Consider the following 19,740-nt stretch of genomic DNA (forward strand, 5'->3'; position numbering starts at 1 on the left):
AGATGAGAAGACACATGGCAGTGTTGAATTAAATGATTGTGGTCTTGATCCAAAGTCCATTTGAATAAATAAGATATCTGCTGTTGCCCTTCATGAGCTATTGGGTCAGGCCCTATTTGTCTTGGTCAAAATAGAATGTGACATCAATGTTTTCAATCAATAACCAAAACTGAAATAAATGGAGTAAGATTTAGAATGAAAGTGACTTAGCTGTCATCAGAAAACTGCAAAATAGCCACTCTGGCCAAAAATGGCTCTCTCTAGTTTATTTGGGATTCTTGAATTGCTGACTGACTCAACTGGAATGTCTGCACCACATATTTGGGATATTTATTTAAAGCAGAGGCATCAGTTTCTGAAGGGCTCTTCTAAATGCTGTTCTCAGCGTTCAGACAGTTGGTGTGTGCAAGGCATTGCTTTGTCATGGCACAGCTTGGGCAGCAAGGACTTCAGTGATTTGAGAACAGCAGTTGCTGTACTGACAAGTTCTTTACCATGAGGAACATGGTAACAACACTGGAACAAGTTGCCTGGGAAAGGGGTTGGGGCCCCATTCCTGGAGATATTCCAAGTGACACTTGACAGGGCTCTGGGCAACCTAATCTAGCTGAGGATGCCCCTGCTGACTGCAGAGCTTGTTGGACTAGATAATCTTTGGAGGTCCTTTCTAACCCAGACCATTCTATGATTCTATTATTCTATCTTGCTGCCTTTGCTGGTCTGTCAGCAGCCTGTGACAGTGGTACTTGGCATAGCAGAACTCTGCCTTAATATGTTGTGGATGCTGGAAATTCAGAAAGGTTTAGAGAGAGACTGAATGAGTGCATGGAAAACAGCCTGTGGGGATGGCTGCAGAAATGGATATGTCTAGCACAGATGTCTCTCAGTCTGAAACCACCAGAAGCTGGGGTAGTGCTTGAAAGTATCACCTGTTTGCCCTCTTCTGCCCTTTATCTGATTTTTTTTGGGGGGGGGGAGGAGGGGGGAGGGGACTGCTGCTGGAGACAGAAGACTTTGCTCTTATCCCACAGTAATTGCTCCTATGTTCTTCTGAACACATATGGGACCATCCTGGCTCAGTGTCTTCATCTGTAAATCATGAAATGTTTTAAGAGTAGATGAATATCTTCAGTATCTCTTTCAAGATGAAGTTAAGGGACCAAGCTAAGCAGTTTCTTTTTTTTTTCTGACATAATGAATTACTTTGAAGTTTGTCCATGTTGAACTGAACACTTTCAAGACAGAAAGCCCCTGGGCAAGGGGCAGTATGGGATTGCAATTATTACTGTGTCATCTGCAGTATGTTCTTAGCACTGACCACTAAACCTGTCAGTGCTGTGAGGGATACCCAGGTGCTAGAAGAGAAGAGAGAGTCATTAAGACTGGTCTGAGTTATGTCTATTAACATAAATGCCATCATTTGCTTTTTATTTTCTTCTTCTTTACTGCCTTTTCTCAATTAATAAAACAGCTGGAATCAAGGTACAGAACAAAGCCAGACTGTAGTTTTATAGATCATCTCTTCAGTACTAGTTCAGTGACACTAATTTCCAGCCTAGAACATTGTGCTCACAGATGGAGGAGTAGGAGAGAGCACAGAGCTGGTTGGGTTTTTATTTTTAACCTTAATGTTTTTTTGCTTTCAGGAAACTGTACAATGAAACCTACAGAGTATGGCTGTGTGATTGCTAACTCCCTTCCTGGGCTGCTCTACCTTGAGAATTAAGAGCGTTGCTGCTGGGTGTGGGTAATGAATACAAGTGTGGATTAAACAAGAAGTAAGACAGAAGGCAAATTGTCAAGGCAGTGTGTTAGCTTTGTGTTTGCCACAAGAAGTATTTGCCTTTTCTTTTTTTCCCCCAGGAGTATGTAATTCTGGAGATATTGAAGTGGTGAATATGTTAACAAGCACAACCCCTCTGAATTGTGCAGAGTCTTGCATCTGGAAAAGAACAGCCCCATGAGCCAGTAGAGGTCAGAGACTGACCTGTTGGAGAGCAGTGCAGAGGAGAGGGACCTGAGAGTCCTGGTGGACAGAAGGATGCCCATGAGCCAGCAATGTACCCTTGTGGCCAAGAAGGCCCAGGGTATCCTGGGATGGATTTGAAGGGCTGTGATGAGTAGGTAAAGAGAGGTTCTTCTGCCCCTATGCTCTGCTCTGGTGAGGCTCTATCTGGAATATTGTGTCCAGTTCTGGGCCTCTCAGTTCAAGAAGGACCTCAGGGAGCTGCTTGAAAGAGTCCAGCACAGAGCCACAAAGATGCTGAAAGGAGTGGAACACCTCTCTGCTAAGGAAAGGCTGAGAGAGCTGGGTCTCCTTATCTTGGAGAAGAGGACACTGAGGGATGACCTCACTCATGTTTATAATGATGTGAAGGGCAGTGTCAGAAGGACAGAGCCAGGCTCACCTCTGGAGCAGAGGGAAAACATTTTCGCTGTGGGGGCGATGGAGCCCTGGAGCAGGCTGCCCAGAGAGGTTGTGGAGTCTCCTTCTCTGGAGACATTCAAAATCTGCCTAGACATGTTCCTGTGTGACCTGCTCTAGGTGATCCTGCTCCAGCAGGAGGGTTTTGGTCTAGATGATCTTTTGAGCTCCCTTTCAACCCCTAACATTCTGTGATTTAAAGTACTGTTAGGATGTTCTGGCACTCCAAATAGTGGTGGAGATGGAGGAATATTTTTGACAGAGGCAAAACTGAGAGGGAAGTGTTCAGACAAGTGTTTCCTGACCAGAGGAACAAGGTTGTCTACCTCTGACTTTTAACCTGTCTAGAATAACAACAGAGAGGGGAGCTTGACATCTGTGTTTGTGGGTGGAGGTGAGCTAATCCTACAAGTCAGTGCTCTCTGGTTTCAGGGCCACTGACAGCTGCATGTGGAGATCCCCAAGCATGGTGTAAAGTGTCCTGCCTTTCAGCAAGGAGGAGAGGTTTAAATCACTGCACAACCTGTAAGGACAGAGATGGTGGTTGTTGTATGGTTGCAAAATAACAGATATTATGCATTGCCTTGCTTTGGAGGGAACCTAATTCCTTTGCAGCACTTGCACCTGCCTTCTCCAGAAGGGTCTTGCACAGCACTAGACAGTTGAATTGCCCAGCTCTCACCCCTACCAAACCTGCCTGGGACAGCCCTTCATTCTTTTTAGCTGTTTGAAAGCAATTTTGCTTTCCAGCCTATTTCCTGACTATGCTGGCAGCTTGGCACTGGAGTCAAGAGTCTCCATGCTGGCTTTGAGACATGCAAGGCTTTTCCCACTCCATTTCTCCCTCCCTTTGTTCATAACTCCAGGAGATGCTGAGAACAGATTTGAGTCGTGCTTTTTTTTGGCCTTATTTGCAAGCTTGGTTTTTAACTTTGGTTTTGCACTGCCCACATGATTTACGTGGAGAGAGGTTCATCTCTCTGAGATGGACCCTTGTTAGTGGCTATGCTTCAGGGGAGATAATCACTTGTTTACATCCCCTCCTCTTGTACTCATTTACTGGTGATTTTCATCCAGTGGGTTTCTCTAGACAGAAAATGCTGATTGGCTCAGGAAATCATGGCTCTCTACCTGAGAGCTGGCAGTTAGAACTCAGTGCTGATCATAGCTGTGGCTGATAAAGCACTGCAGTGCAGGAGCTTATTGACTCAGCTGGTGAGTTAGGTGACACCAACCAAACCTGGAGACTGTGCAATTAGGAAATCAGGTCTGGAAAGTGCCTGCCAATTTGTGCCAAATTGTGAACTAGGCAGGTAGGAGCTGGAATCCTAATTAAGCACCCACACATCTAATGAGTGATGGGATGAGAGGAAATGGCCTCAGGTTGCACCAGGGGAGGTTTAGATTGGGTATGAGAAGAAACTTTTTCACTGAAAGAGTTCTCAAACAGCGGAACAGCCTCCTCAGGGAGGAGGTTGAATTCCCATCTCTGGAGGGTTCTAAAGATGCAGAGATGCCATGCTGAGGGGCTTGGTTTGCCACCAGAATTGACAGAGTTAGAGAATGGTTGGACTCCACGATCTTAAAGGTCTTTTCCAACCAAAATGATTGTGTGATTCTATCTCAGGGTGAGGTTAGTCACTTGAAGCCTCATCACAAACACACAGGACATGGTAGAGGTTGAAGTCTAGAAGCTTTATTATCCCAGATGGGAATTTGTCTAATCTCTTGAGTGATGTATTTCTACCTTCAGAGCTAATGATGACAAACGCTTTTCAGAGAAAAACCCACCCTTTTTCTGGTGCTGTGATCTTGTTCTGCTGGTGTGAATCTGCCCACTCTCCCACTCCCCTCCTACACACCGCTTGTGGCAGCAGCACCTTCGATTCTGGGTTTTCTTATGCAGCAGCCTCACAATGCATTTTCTCTGTTTGGGAGGAAGTTGCTCAGGCTCCATTTTTACTGAACAGATCTTGAAAATTTAATCCTCATGCTGAAGTCTGCAGAGGAATTTCTTTTTGTGAAGATCTGGATAGGCAGGGCAATGACAAGCTATTTTCTACTTCTATTAGGAAAATCTTTCTATCTTAGAACATTTCTTTCCTGCAGGGACATTAGCTGTGTCAAGTATTAACATACTTTATGTTATGACACATACTTTATGTTCTTCTCCCCAGATTGGATATGTGAAAGGTGACTCTTTTATCTCTCTTTTGTCCACATAATGATGAGAGAGTTTTATATCTCTTTGAGTTTAGGGGGAAAATGTTTATGGAACATAATAGTGATCTCCTAGGACTGATCTGAAGTTCTTTGCCAGTGATCTGAAGAATGTTTGCTGTTTCATATTGTCTTCCTTGTCACCAGTTGTTCCAAGTTAAGTGTCTGATTTTTTGTTTTACTCATGTAGCATGGGTTACAAAATACATCCAGTCTCTTGCAGCTTTTTCCAGATGTAAACTTGTAGACGAGCTTTCTGAAAGAACAATTATTTGAGAATGAGCTGATGAGCCTGCACGTATCGATCAGTAAAAGATGACAAGGGCAACAAAGCTGGGGAGGGGTTTGGAGCACAAGCCCTCTGAGGAGAGGCTGAGGGAGCTGGGGTTGCTTAGCCTGCAGAAGAGGAGGCTCAGGGGAGACCTTCTTGCTTTCTACAATGACCTGAAGGGAGGTTGTAGCCTGGTGGGGGTTGGACTCTTCTCCCAGGCACCCAGCACCAGAACAAGAGGACACAGTCTCAAGCTGTGCCAGGGGAGGTTTAGGCTGGATGTTAGGAAGAATTTCTTCCCAGAAACAGAGATTGGTCATTGGAATGGGCTGCCCAGGGAGGTGGTGGAGTCATCATCACTGGAAGTGTTTAAAAAGATACTGGATGGGGTGCTTGGCACCATGGTTTAGTTGATGAGATAGTGTTGGGTGATAGGTTGGACTCGATGATCTCTAAGGTCTTTTCCAACCTGGTTTATTCCATTCCATTCCATTCCATTCCATTCCATTCCATTCCATTCCATTCCATTCCATTCCATTCCATTTTGTTTAATAACCATGACTGCTATAAACCTTCCTGTGTATCAAAGCCTACTGTGTGCACTACATGACAGAATGGAAGCATTTAGTGACTTAAGGAAACCTTGAACCATGAATCCTCAGGCCAGGATTTTTACGTGTGATGGTCTGTGATTTGATCATATTTTCAGACTTCCTCCCTGAGATCCCACACAAAGGTGGGGAAGATGAATAATTTCCACTGTCTCAGGGAAGCAGAGTTCTAGATTCCTAGCTGTTCATTTCTGGTTTACAAGGGATGCTACCTGTGTGGTTTGTATGACATTAAGAAGACAGAACAAGTTAGTGTCTTATTAAGGAGTCATTTTTTCTGCTTGATTTTATCCCTTTAACTGCCTCTACCTGTTTCACTTTGTTGGTGGCTGTTGCTGCAGCTTACTGCTTCTGCTTTAGCCATCACTTGTGTAGCCTAGTTTCTCACAAATGGGAGCAACTGTGAGAAAATCAGCCTGTATGTTCAGAGGAGCTTGAAAAAGGATTGGCTGGCACTCTACCCTGCTTCTTCTGATGTCTTCTTCCACCACAGAAACACAGTTTTGATTGAATGCACAGATTGCTGGCTCAACCCCAAAATAGATGGCAGTTTTAAAGATGCCTTGATAGCGCTTTGTACTTTCCCTGTACAAGTACTTGCTGAAAATCTTGAAGTGAAAGCCTAGAGTAAAAGCACAAGCCCTCAATAATGGTAATAAAAAAATAGTCTTGGTCTCTGTGAACTGAAAGCAACCAAGTTCTGTGAGGACAAAAATAATGTGAGGTCAGGATTAGTCCTGGCCACATGAAGAGCTCCCAGGACTTCTGTTGCTGATTTCGGGGTGCTGTGTTACCTGAAACCCATGCTGCTCGGGTTCAGTGGCCATTCAGTCAAACTGAGTCTGAAGTCAAGCAATATGCTGCAGAGGGAAACCTGGCTAAGAGAGTTGTTTCTGTGATGTGGTGATTTCTAGTGCTGCTGTCTCTGAGCTCCCATATCCCTGCTTCTCCAGGGTGGCTGAGCCAGGGATGCAAACATCTCTGCTGCATCAGAATGTCACAGCCCTCCTCTCCTTCAGGACCTGCCTGGCAGAGGCCTGGTTCACGGTGTTGGAGGATGTTGAAATGTGATCAGCTGCCTACCAGGGACTAATGCAAAGGCTTTTTGTGCCTACAGGTGTCCTATTTTGATGAATAAATGCTTGTCATTAATAGTGATAACAGTCACCCAGGGAGGCGGGAGAAGAGCTTTGATATGCTGGTTTTAGGAGGGGGCTAAGCAATGAGGGAATGACAGACCCATCTGTCTCTGATATTAGCACTATAAATTAATGTCCCAAACCCAAATGCTATTTCAGTGGGGAGGAGAAGGGGGAGACTAATTAACAGCGTGTTGTCTCTGTCTTTTTTTGGTCTCTGTTGGTCGACAACTATCATTATTCTCCACCTTCAACCCAGGGCTTCATAAGTTGTCTTAGGCAGCGTCTGAAGGCAGCTTTTTGGCACGGAATGCTAATGAGCCGCACACGCAGGGGTATTGTTTTTACCTTGGTGGAGCCGAGCAGAGCGGGGCAGGCTGAGGCCAGGCTACGCAGGCAGCGTGTTCCCCGCGCAGCGTCCCCTCCTCGCTGCCTTTGGTTCGCTGCGTCCTGCGGCTCTCCTGATGCAGCCTCACGTGGCTGCATAAAGGCACAATGAGGGCTCTACTGTTGCAAAGCTGTTTCGAGGCGGCTCTCCATGCTGCCCGCAGGTGAGCGGGCTGAGCCTGGTATCTCTGAGCTCGGTTCCTGCTTCCCTATCCACCAGCTCAGCAAAGAGCGTGAGGAGGAAGAGAAGAGCAGGGGAGTGTCTGCCGGGCTTCCAGCACAGACGGTCGCAGCAGCAGCAAGTCAGTAAGTCAGACTGCACCATTTTCTTCTCGCCCTGCATCAGGGCTATGTGAGAAGCTAAAGGGAGCTGCCCCCTCCCCCTCCCCCTGGTGATGCTGAAGTGGAGCCTTCCTCCCAGTCAGAAGACGCAGCCTCTCTGGAGGAATCCCAAAAGACGTCTCCAGTGTGGTGATGTGTGTTTAAAGGCCGATTTTTCTTTCTCTTATCTTTTTTCACTCCCCTGCTAAGTCTGAAGCTCATCTTCACTGGCAGCCGCAGCCAAGCTGAAGCGGTTTCAGGCTGCCAGCAGATATTTGCTGCTCTCTGGCTGTGTGTGCCCGGCTGCCAGCGCCTTTCACATTGCCTGCGTGGACGCAGCTCTCATGCTCCCCAGCAATGGGTGCTGCAGTGGCTGGAGCAGAGCTGTGACCCTTTCTGGGGTGCTGGAGGAGGAAGAGTGGATTACACCGTGAAGTTCTGGCTCGCCGCCAGTGCCCTTGCGGAAAAAATAAATCACCTGGATATCCTCGTGGGGTGGAAACAGCTCCCTTGGAGCTGGTGGCTTCCTCTCCACCATGGCTCACGCAGCTGCTTCCATTAAAAAAGTTCGAGAGTCTGAACTCGAAGAGAGGGAGAGGAACCTTGAGAAGGAAAGGAAAAGGCAGCGGAAAATCTCTAGGGCCGATCGGAAACGCAAGGTACGAGGGGAAACCCAGCCCCCTTCTCCCTTTCCCCCTACCCTCCCTCTCTCTGTGCAGCACTTCACAGGTGTTCATCCCCTTAATGTCCCTAACCTTTCTTATCCTATTTCCCATTTGCATTCTTTCTCATCCCCTTAGAGCCCTGCTGTGGGCTGAGCCCAGTTGCGGTGAGATGAAAGTGCTGCCAGTCATGGCAGTCCACAGCCACCCAGGGACCACCCAAATCAAGAGAGCTGTGGGCACAGCAGTAATGCCACCCTCCCTTCATCCCCAGAAGGGCTGGAGATGGGTGTCACCGGTCAGGAGCCAGGCATTTCAAGAAGTTGTCAGGGAGGGAGGTGGCTGTGTTTGTGCTTTGCAGCACGAAGCTGCAGCATTACTGTACTTCACCAGAGCATTTTCTCCCTGTTTCCCATTTTTTACTCCCAGTTCTCCCATCACCAGCAACGTTAGATGCTGCATGTGAGACCCGTGGTGGTGCTGGGCGTATCAGCCGGGGGTTGTGCAGGGAGGTGTCAGCAGCTGATGCTGGGCTGGCAGCCGTGAGTCACTGTACAGACACTGCACACTGCAGGTGGATTTTTCTAGCCAGGGCCTGAACACAAGTCTGCAATCTGTTGGATTTCTGCGTCTGCTGCTGGAGGCAATCTCTGATGCTGCTAAGGCATATCTATGCAGATGGTTCAGATTTTGGGGAGGTTTCTCCTCATTTATAATTAACTATTGTTTTTGCTTCTGTGGTAGAGATGGGGAATGACACCTTGGGTGAAAAATAAGAATAGTAACAAAATCAATGTGGGTGATTTATTTGACAGCTCACTTTATACTTTCTGAGGACAATACACACAACAGTGGAGAAAATGTTAAAAGCCCTGAAGCTTCTGTGGAGGTTGGCTTTAGGACTCTTGTTAGATTGGCAGTACCTGTGCTGATGGTTCCTCATTGCAGTTGCTTTTCTCCCATCTCTGGACTCTCCAGATTGTGGTATGCAATAGCTCATTCACTGTCACCATGTTTCGATTCAGTCTTTATAAATTACTTCTGGAAGGGATAATATGAAGACACGTAGTCTGTCCTTTTATTTCTTTCCTGCTACATTGCATGTAAACACAGATCTTGCTGTGAAAAGGAAAAGGACACAATCCAACAATGTGAGGCTTGAATTTACAGATCCTTCTGGTGAATCTCTAGGATCCAGAAGCCATCTGCTCTCTTGGCATACCTGGGAATGTTGCATTCACTTCACGTTCAATCATGGATTTTCATCTTCTGACCTGTGAGACTTCAATAAAATCACCAAGGCTATCTGGCAGCTTTGGGACCTTGGCTTATGCTCTCCCTGACTTTAGAAGGCTCTCTTTGCAGAGTTCATTAGGCTGCATGAGGATTCTCTGTCCGAACAGGAATGTCATTTCCAGTGCATGCAGTGTGGGGATGCTGGGTGCAGATTGTGATTACTCTTCTAATCCCCTAAATGGGACACTGCAGCAGAAGGTAGTTTTTGTGATTGCATTTTTGATTGTGGAGTTCTCCACAGAACAGCCTTTTAAAAACATGTCTCCTGTGTGGGGCTCCTTGCTGGAGGGTCCTTTTCCTGTCTTTGCCCAGCACCCATCTCAATTACTTCATGACAGTGTGTGTTGTTTTCCCTGATTTTCACATATCCTGTGTGTGATTCAGAAGTGTATTCTGCTTTAATTAAAGCTGGACAGAATTAATACTGCCCCCCCTGCTATCTCATATCCCAGAGTGCTGCATATCCCTGACTGCAATAGACAAGCTCAGGCTGCATCCCTGTTAGTAATCATGTGTGGTGATGCAGGCTCCTAATCTGATTTTCAGCTCTGGGAAACACCCATAAGCTTTGCTTAGGAAACATGGAGAACACTTTAACGTTGTCTGTGTTTCTTCCTTTTTAATATTCAGCCACAGCCCTCACTCCTCTCTGCCTTTGACTGCGGCTGTACCTTGCTGTTACATAAACAACTGCCTGGCTGCACCCTAAACTTGCCTTCAGACGGGGCTGGGTGTGGGCTGGACTGGGCTGGGCATCCTCCCTCTCCCTCCTTCTGCAGGAGACACACAGCAGCACCAGTCTGACTTTGTTTATGTTTGTGTGTGTACGTGCTCATGGTGTGGAGCAGGTTAGGTACAGGACTATGGATAGCGGCACACACACTTGAGCTGTCTCACATACAGGATTTGCATCTGTTCAGCAGCTCCAGTCAGATAAACATAGCTGAGATATGCATTGATATGGCACTTAAATTGCTGAGGCAAAATGAGTTGTTCTGCTGTGAAATGGTTGAGCTTGATGATCTTAAAGGCCTTTTCCAACCAGAAGGATTCTATGAGTCTATGAAATGTGACTGCCTCCCAGCAGGTGCAAATCCCCCTCAGTTGTTGACTTCCTTGGAAGGTGGAGGCTGGGAACGCAGTGTGTGTTCCCAGGAGAGGCACAATGGAAATGAACATTGTTTGATGGTGCTGAAACTCCTTAAATTCCTTCTGGAAACATGGTCCCAGCTTTGTGATTTATTTAAAAGCTGTTGCATTGCAGTGAATGGATTTCCAGGACAACAGAGATCCATATTATTGTAGGAACTACAGTGGGGGGGAGGGGAGGGGGCATGCTAATGCAAGGTATCATGAGCTGTCTTCTTAAGCCCTCCTTTGGATGTGTGCCATGCACCAGTATGTGCTGTATGCACAAAGAGCTGGTTTGGCCTTGGGATGGAGCTTTTCCTCTGACCCTGGAACATCCTGATTATGCAAAAGAGGATAATGCAGGGCCATGACTTTAGCTCTTCCATGCTGCCAGCATGCTGGGCATCTCTTAGTACCATCCTGTGCTTCTCCTAGCTTCCTGGGGTGCTGCAGGGTGTGGGATCTTGGTGGCTTTGCCTCTCCTCTGGAGTATTTTGCTTAATGATGTTTTGCGGTGCAATCATCATCTGTCTTGATGGCAGCATTGCGAACCATGCTGTGCTTCTGGGGTGTGTTGTGTGAGCCAGAATGTTCTTAAATGTCATTGTGTCTGCTGCTTGACATAGCTCTGGACAATAACAACTCCCTGGCCATTAGCAGAGCTGGGAAAAGGGCCAGCGTCAGCAGCGTTCATGCTCAGATGGTGTCTTTGCAGTCCTTAGGCATTTGGAGCTGTTAAAGATGAACAGAGTTAGTCCACGCCCCACAAGTGGAAAAAGGTGTTTGCAGGCTGCAGGGAAATTCCAAAACCCTTTTCTGCATTCTCTCTCTGAGACTGCCCTGATTGATTTCTAAACCCAGTTGGCCAGACTCAGCTTTGCTGAGCTTGCACTTGAACAGGGTTTTTTCACCTTTATGCACACAATCTTTTCTTGCAGTGATGTGTGTGAACAAAACCCCCAATGGTCTGAACAACTGCATGGAAACTCCCATGCAGCAGGATCATTGAAAGCCAGGCACTAACACAGGAGGTCAGCAGCTTAAAATAGGGAGATGTTATTGACTTTTAAGCATGACTAATCCCAGTACAGCTAAATTCAGGATAGGTAAGGCCCAGCCTTCCTGTGTCTTTTGACGCTGCTGACTATGGCTCAGCTTTTGCAGAGTGGGGAAAGGGAAATGGTGCAATTAAGTGATGGTCACTCACTGAGTCAGCAGCAAAGCTGGAATTACAGCCTTGGGATCCAGCTTCCTTGCCTCTGGCAGTGTGTAGCACATGCTTGCTTTTCCCTGTCTAATGTATTTTTCAGAGCAGACAGGGCCTCCTGTCTTTACATGTGACAAGTGTTTAAAAGATGTCAGAAAATCCACAACAAATGAAACCCCAAACCAAAAAAGCTGTTAGGGAGAAAGGAATTTTTTGGTTTTCTTGGTAAGCTGATGCCTCTCACCCTTAGCCATGAGGACAGAGTTTGATCTCTGTGCTTTACTGGCTAATGGATATTTATTCAGTATTTAACTACACAGTTAAAAAACCAAACAATTTTTAAGCTTTTGTACCTTTTTAGGGGTTAGCCTCCTGAGTTCAGTATCCTTCAGTGTGGAATGTCCCACAGCATCTGGAATGTTCACTGCTGCTCACCGAAAGAGTTTGGGAAACAATTGCAGCTCAGTGAATTTTGTCCTTCACTTGACACCCTGAGCGCTGTCAGAGTTCACGTGAGCTGTGGCTATGGGGCAATATCTGCACAAAGGTGAGAATGGAAGGAGAAGGAGAGCGCTGCTGGAGCTGCTGCTGGCAGCAGAATTCAGGTGTGTAGGGGGAAGAGTCAGTGCTCAGTAAATGGCTTCCATTGTGTGGCTGCAGAAGGCAGGGACTGATTCATCTTTGCTTTCCACTAGCAGCAGGCCTTTCTTGCATTGCCATCTCCTTTTTCACAAGCTGAGTATCAGGAAGAAATCTCATAGTACGAAATTTACAAAGCAAAGGATGTCGTGTTTGTCTGGGAACTGGGTGGAAAACCCATTTGGAATTTCAGCATGCCTTCAGGAGGGAAAGTGGGCAGTTGGCATCTGCTGCACGGGCTCTGAGCTGAGGCTGGTAGCCATAAAGTTTATCCCTCTGGAAAGGACCAAAGCTTCAGTGGGGAAGGGAGGACACAGAGGAATTAATGAGTGCTTGGGGAGGCTAGAAAAAGGTGTTCCAAAGGGGAAGTAATGAGGAGGTGCAGTTCATCACTCTTGGCTCTTGGATAGCCATGTCTCAACTGATGTGAATGTGCTGCAGGGCAAGTATGGAGTTTGTACTGGCTTGAGGAAGAGAAAGAAAGTCTCCCACTGCTCCACATTTGTATACTTGAAGCTTTCAAGGTTTCTTGCAGCTTTAACATACTGTTTTTTTTACTCTAGCACTGAATGTATCTCATCTGTTCAATGGTGTTTGTTGCCTTGGCAAACATCTTTGTGATTCACTGGGATTTCTAGATGCTTCAAATGCCTCTTCAACCATGGAAAGAAACCCCTCGTTGTGGTGTTTTGTAACTGAGCATTTGCATAGGTGGTGCCTACTCCTGATGCCCTTTGAGCACTTAACTCTAGTACCTCAAGCCTCTCTTTTCATTATGTAGCTATTTCTTGGCATGGAATTAATACCCTGCTGTTGGCTTCCTTGTAAAATGGAGCTTCTTGTGTTGACACAGCTTTCAGAGTAGATTGGTGTTTGCTGCTTCAGTCTCTAGATGTCCTGTCTGAGGGGTGACAATTGTGTGACTGCTACACTGCTGAAGCTTGCAGGTGCTCAGCTGTGCAGGCACTATCATTATGTTTAACATGCATGGCCTGTTCAGGGTGTCTTCCTCAGGGCAGTTAACTACTAAGCTCTCTCTGGGTTTAATCTAAGTGAGGTAACCCAAGTGGGACTCTGAAATGATGGTTGGTTAAGCTCTACTCACCTTTCTGCAGATGCAGAATGTTACCCTAGTGCCAAGTGTCATTATTTCTCTGAGACACTTTGGCACTGCTTGTCATAGTAAATCTGGGAGCAAATACACAGCCTTCTGCAACAAAGCAAGCCAGAGGTTGTAGCAAAAAGCAATGATCTCCAGTTCCCTCACTTCTGATGGGAAAGGAGTGATCTCTGCTTTGCTCACCCTTTATATTGCTGTCTAACCATACCAGGATTTATAGGCGGGTTTAAAATTTAATTTCCTTGGTGATTTTGAAAGACAAGATTTATTTGGTCTTAATAAGTCACATCCAGGCAGTATTTCTAAACACAAATAACTTTGGTGTCTGGGGCAAATACAGCTTTTTACAGCTTTAAATTGAATTGACTCCACCAGTTGTGGTCACTGCAAATTTAGCAAGAGTCAATCCTTCCTGTCAGGAGCCACAAGTGATTAAAAAAATTAGAGAGAATTTACACACTGAAGAAAATTACCCCTGGTAAAGTTCAGGTTTGTTTTTGCTTACTACTCATAGAATAGAATAGAATAGAATAGAATTAACCAGGTTGAAAAAGACCTTTGAGATCAAGTCCAACCCATCACCCAACACCATCTAATCAACTAAACCATGGCACCAAGTGCCTCATCCAGGCTCTTCCTAAACACCTCCAGTGATGGTGACTCCACCACCTCCCTGGGCAGCACATCCCAATGGCCAATCTCTCTTTCTGTGAAGAACTTCTTCTTAACATTCAACCTAAACCTCCCCTGGCACAGCTTGAGACTGTGTCCTCTCATTCTGTTGGTGGTTGCCTGGGAGAAGAGACCAATCCCTGCCTGACTACAACCTCCCTTCAGGGAGTTGGAGAGAGCAAGGTGGTCTCCCCTAAGCCTCCTCTTCTCCAGGCTAAGCAACCCCAGCTCCCTCAGCCTCTCCTCACAGGGCTGTGCTCCAAACCCCTTCCCAGCTTTGCTGCCCTTCTTTGGACACCTTCCAGCATCTCAGCATCTTTCCTAAACTGATTTCCTAAATGTCTTGTTGTGCCCTTGAAGCTGGTGACATTTGCAGCACCACTGGAAGAATTATTACATTGTGTTTGGGCAGGTTTGTGGTAAGCAATTAGAACAAAAATAGTTCAAAGAGAAATTTTCTAAATGGAGGTCAAGAGCTTAAGAAGTAATGTAGATGTCAGATGTTAAACTGACACGTCAAGCTTCTAGGTGTTTGCCTTCTGTAATTCAGTCCCTCAGGCTTTTCCACTGAACTCCTGGGGAAAGTTTGGCACCTGAACTAAGAGTGGCATGGGAGCTTTGAGAAATTGTACTTTAATGGCCAGATCTGGAGCTGTGCCCTGGGGTATGTAGTTGCCAACACATAGCACATCCAGAGTGGAGAAGCAGGGAGTATGTCCCCAGGCAGTGCAGTGGGATTATTGCCATTCATGCAGTGGTTCTTTCCTTGGGGTGGTGGGAAAGTTGGAGACCTGGAAGGACAGCCACACTGGAAGCATCATGGGCTGCAGCTTCCCTGTGACAGAATCTGTTTCCCAGCCTTTTCTTTGCAAACACCTCTGCTAATGTTGCTTCAGAATTTAAACACATGTGGTTTCATAAATACAGATTTCTTGTTCAGGTGGCTATTTGAATTTCTTCCTGAAGATGGAAAGAAGCATTCAGTGTGCAGTGTCTGATATTGAACCTCCTGCATGATGACTTTAAAGCTGTTTTAAAGCTGCCTTAGTGGTAAGGCTTTATAAGAAGTTCTTTGTAGAAAGAGTGATTGCCCATTGGAATGTGCTGCCCAGGGAGGTGGTGGAGTCACTGTCACTGGAGGTGTTTAGGAAGAGACTGGCTGAGGTACCATGGTTTAGCTCATTAGATGGTGTTGGGTGATGGGTTGGACTTGATGATCTCAAAGGTTCGGTTCTATTCTATTTGGTTCTATTCTATTTGGTTCTATTCTATTCTATTCTATTCTATTCTATTCTATTCTATTCTATTCTATTCTATTCTATTCTATTCTATTCTATTCTATTCTATTCTATTCTATTCTATTCTATTCTATTCTATTCTATTCTATTCTATTCTATTCTACTCTACTCTACTCTACTCTACTCTACTCTACTCTATTCTATTTCCAAAATACATATTTAGGTAGCAATCTTCCTTAGTCATAGTAAAGAACAGAACTAAGCAAAGCATGGAGCTGCTATCAGTAATGGAGGGGTTTGTTAATCAATGTAACAGAAACTTTTCTCATTAAAATGTTTTTCCATCCTCATTCCCAGTCAAGATACAGAGCACGTCCCAAAGCAGGGGCCTGTATTTGTCTTTATTTAGGAAGAGATCTGATGTGAGAGAGAGTTGTCAGTTGTAGGCAGCATTTGCTGAAGTGTGATCTCTTATACCTCTGATCTCTTCTTGCCCTGTCAGAATGGTGTGTAAGCTCCTGAAGCTGCTTTTAATTTCTAAGAGGTTTGCTGCATATTTGTGAGCTTGTCAGCATCTTCATCCAAACTTCATGTTTGTTTTTTCTTCTTCCTGATAATTGTGGCAAAATACTACAGCTGATAGTAGAGGGGATTTTCATGTTTTCTTGGCTTGACTCTCTGCACTCACAGAATACCTTGTGTGGGGCTGTTGGGGAATGCAGGTGTTACTTGAAGTTCTTTTATAATAAATAAATTAATAAGTAAAATAATTCCTTTTACCTGCCCTGATTCTAGGCAGTTGCTTTTGTGGGCATTGCTCTGTGGAGTTGGCCAGGTGTAAGCAGAAGTAGATATTTCACACTGTTGCACAATTCTATGCAGTGTTGGAGCATATATTATGAACTACTGGAATCTGACAAATGCAATTAGGTGAATTTCAGCTGGCTCACAGAGTTGGGACTCTACAAGGTGATAACAGGTTCACACTGCTCAAGGGCTGTCTGGGTAATTATCTATAAAAATCCCATGTATTGTAAATAGGTTTAGTGTTTCGCTGACAGCTTTTCAGGGATTGTTTCAAACCATGTTAACACTCATTCCTATACTGAGACCTTCCACATACAGATCCATACAGCTTAACTGCTAGCTGTCTTTTGACAGGTGACTGAAAACAAAGGCTGCAATTAAAAAACAAGTCTGTAATTGCCATTTATTTATTTCTGCTACTGAAGAATTTAGCATCTGAGCCTCCTCAAAACAAGAGATGTTTATTAGCTGCCTAGGGCTTTGGAAAAGAGACAGGTTTAGGGGACTGAGCCTCATTAGGTTTCAGAGTACACAGTTGGGAGTTCTTCTGTTTAAGGTCAGCTTCTCATCCTCTAGCAAAATTCCCACTGTAGGTGGAGGGGGTGGAGTGGGGTGGTATTGCGGTCCCCCTCTGGTAAAGAGAGAAGGCGGAGGCACTAAGGGAAAGGAAGTAGGTTTTGCCTGTGCTCTGCAAAAGTCCATTGAGACTAATTGTCTACAGAAGAGATGATGGCATCAGGTCAGGAGAGACTGGGGGTGTTTCATATTTAGAAAATATGGTTGTGAAGCTGTCACTGCCTGTGACCCAAGGAAGGCTGTGGAAGGATTTCTTTCTCCCTGATAACCCAAATCTGCATTCTTTGTATTTCTGAACTGAAGGCAGTGTTGAGAGGCAGTGCTCACCCAAAATGGCTGTAGCTATTTCCCCAGGCTGACAGGAAATGATTTCAGCCTATAGAGCCATAATTCCAAGCCTTTTTAGGCTGCTTTAGGTTTAATAATTTAAGCTTATTTTAAATTATTTACCGTTTCTGGCTTATGCTATGCTAGGGTGTTTGACAAAGACGTGTCACTGCTCAGAACCACTGAAGCTGACAACCCAAGAGGAGACCTGAGCAGTTACAAGCTGGTTAGTGCCTCGCTGCTCAGGCCATGATTTAGTCAGGACCTTGTTAAGCCTTCTTACTCCCCTGCTTATTTTTTTTTTAAAGGATGGAGTTTACATGCCCCAGACTGACTATATTGATGACTTTGTCACAAGAAGAGGCAGTAACTAAGATTCACTGAAGAGGAGAACTTCAGGCCCCTGTCAGGCAGTGGGCAATAGTTGTGCTCAGCAGATTTTTTTCCATTTTTGTTGCTGAAATGTGGTGCTGCACATCAGAGCTGCCAGGGGAAAGAGGAATTGTTGCTGTCACCCACATTTCCAAGTCAGGCAGCAGTGTAGATTCTCTCTGCTTTAGCCTCCACGCAGGGTCTCCACAGATTTAGCGTGGGTTTAATCAGTTTGGCCGCTGTTGGAAGGAGGTTGTTGAAATCAGGCTGTGGAACTGTCTCATTATAAAACTTAACAATCTTGCACCAAATGAAAAAAATACCCACCCCAACAAACACACAAAAAAGGGGGGGAAAAAAAAACCCAGTCATTTTCCACATAGTGGAAAGTTCTCTCTCTTTGTGTTGCTCATGGAAAACATTGTGGCTAGATGCATTCTGAAAGTGTTTTGGTAGAGTCATGTGAGTGCAGGAGAAATTCAGTAAAATCCAAACCACTGATGGGAGCCTTGCATCAATGTGCCAAGCTGCTGAGCAGGCCTGGCTTTAATGATCACAGAATCATTTTGCAAAATGGCACTTGCTGGAGACAAAGTTAATTAGATTAAAAAAAAAGAAGTTATTTTGACTGGCCAGTGGTGATGGCAACTGATATATAGCAGCAACATTTGTTCTGAAGTAATGCATGGAGACTCCATAGCAACTGAATCAAATCTGGGCTCTACTTTAAATGCTGCTGCTGTGTTGTGTGAAGCCAGCCTTCACCCACTGCCACCCCTGCTGGCTGTGCTGCCCAGCTTGATTGCCTTTGGCACACGGCAGTCCAGCAGATGACCACTGCATCAGCATTCCTTGCAGGATGACAAAAATTTCCCTGAATCATACTTTATTTCCTTTTCTTGATTCTCACAAGGCTGCAGTGTTTTCTGAAAGGCAGCTAAAGCACTCCCTCAACTGCTTCTTTGGTAATAATTTATTTACTAACTTCTCTTTCCTCAGATGCAGGCACTAGCAATGTGTGCTTTAATAGAGCTGTTGTCCTGAAGCAGTGTGTGGAATTAGCCTGGTGAATGATGGGGCCTTAAAAAAGGTTTCCCAAACAAGTGGAATGAGAAATAATTAATAGCTTGCACAGAGCTAGCTCTGCATTGCAGCAGGAGTTCTCCAGGCTGAAGGAAGTACGTGCTTGGCCACCTTCCCTGGATTGCTAATGAGGCCTAGCCCTTACCTTTGGTTTAGTACTTGGTTATCCTCCCTGTGCCTGAGGTGTGGCACTGCCGATGGAAACGCTGTTACAGAAGATAATAGGATGCAGGGATTTGCAGAGGTGAGGTGGCAGTCACCTGCTGTAGGGCTGCAGGCTCCTGTGGAGCTCCGAGTTACACCTAGGCTTTGTCTCTGCAGCATCTGGTTTTAACTGTTGGTACAGTGCTCTGACCACGTTTGCTCTTAGCAGAGCTTGGTAACTTCATTAAAATGGAGAAAGGGAAGGAAAAGCTCCAAGGAATGCTTAGGAGAAGCCAAGGTATTGCTTCTGCTTGGGAGTATGGAGGTAGCAGAAAAGGCTGATTCACTTGTTTTCTGTTTCTCCCTGTTTAGCCATGCTGTAAGTCACCTGGGTGGATTTAGCAGTATATATCCCTTTATTGTGAACAACAGACCATCATTCCTTTGTAGCCTCTACCACACAGATTTAGTAACAATCACTGGTCCAGAAACCTGGAATACAGGAAGCAGGATTTGATACCTTTTTGAGGGATCAAACCAGGTTTAATACACAAACTTCATGTTATGGAAATGGAACAGTGGAGTAGAACCTGCCTTGCTCTGGAAAAGGTTTTTGAGATGGACAAGGATAATTTAGACAGGGAACTGTGATTAAAGGTTGTAAAAGGACATTTGGCTTTGTAACCACACTGAGTATAATCCTAACTCATTGAATCCCTGGAATATCTGCTAACGATCTCAAGAGTTTGAGGATTTTTTTTACCCACCAGCAGATTTCAGTCAGGAGATAATTCACCTCATATTACATAACCAACTTAGTGCTTTATAGTTGCAAATGGAATTTGTGAACATTTGTTCACTTTCTGTAATATAGCTCTGTGAAAGAGAGATTATTTATGGTGGGAAATGATGTTAAGCAAATATACTTTGAGGATCACCATGTTCTTTAGATAAGTCTGATGTTCTGTGACCTGTCCTGTGGTGTTGGTGTGAGGAGGGCTTTGGTGTTCTGAAGCTATTTATAAATTTAATAATGTTCAAAAGATAACAATTAAAATAATTAGAGAAGCAGGAAGAGCCTGAAAATCACAA

General features: G+C 45.2%; 1 protein-coding gene across 28 annotated transcripts in view; it reads left to right on the forward strand.

Moving 5' to 3' along the window:
- Positions 1-19,740, forward strand: part of ANK2 (ankyrin 2) — a 296,641-nt gene that overhangs the window by 130,966 nt on the left and 145,935 nt on the right. For 5 of the 28 annotated variants that reach the window (XM_068153838.1, XM_068153844.1, XM_068153847.1 and 2 more), the window contains exon 1: positions 7,258-8,033. The exons of 16 other annotated variants lie outside the window; for them this stretch is intronic. In XM_068153838.1, coding sequence (XP_068009939.1) covers positions 7,911-8,033 — 123 coding nt within the window. In that variant the 5' untranslated portion in view covers positions 7,258-7,910. Of the gene's footprint in view, positions 1-7,257; positions 8,034-19,740 lie in introns of those variants that run through there. 7 more of the 28 variants (XM_068153888.1, XM_068153876.1, XM_068153877.1 and 4 more) reach the window with 4 other exon arrangements.

The sequence above is a fragment of the Melanerpes formicivorus genome, unplaced genomic scaffold (genome assembly GCF_026170545.1).
Source record: "Melanerpes formicivorus ecotype bairdi unplaced genomic scaffold, bMelFor1.0.p_v2 SCAF_27, whole genome shotgun sequence".
NCBI classification, from domain to species: domain Eukaryota; kingdom Metazoa; phylum Chordata; class Aves; order Piciformes; family Picidae; genus Melanerpes; species Melanerpes formicivorus.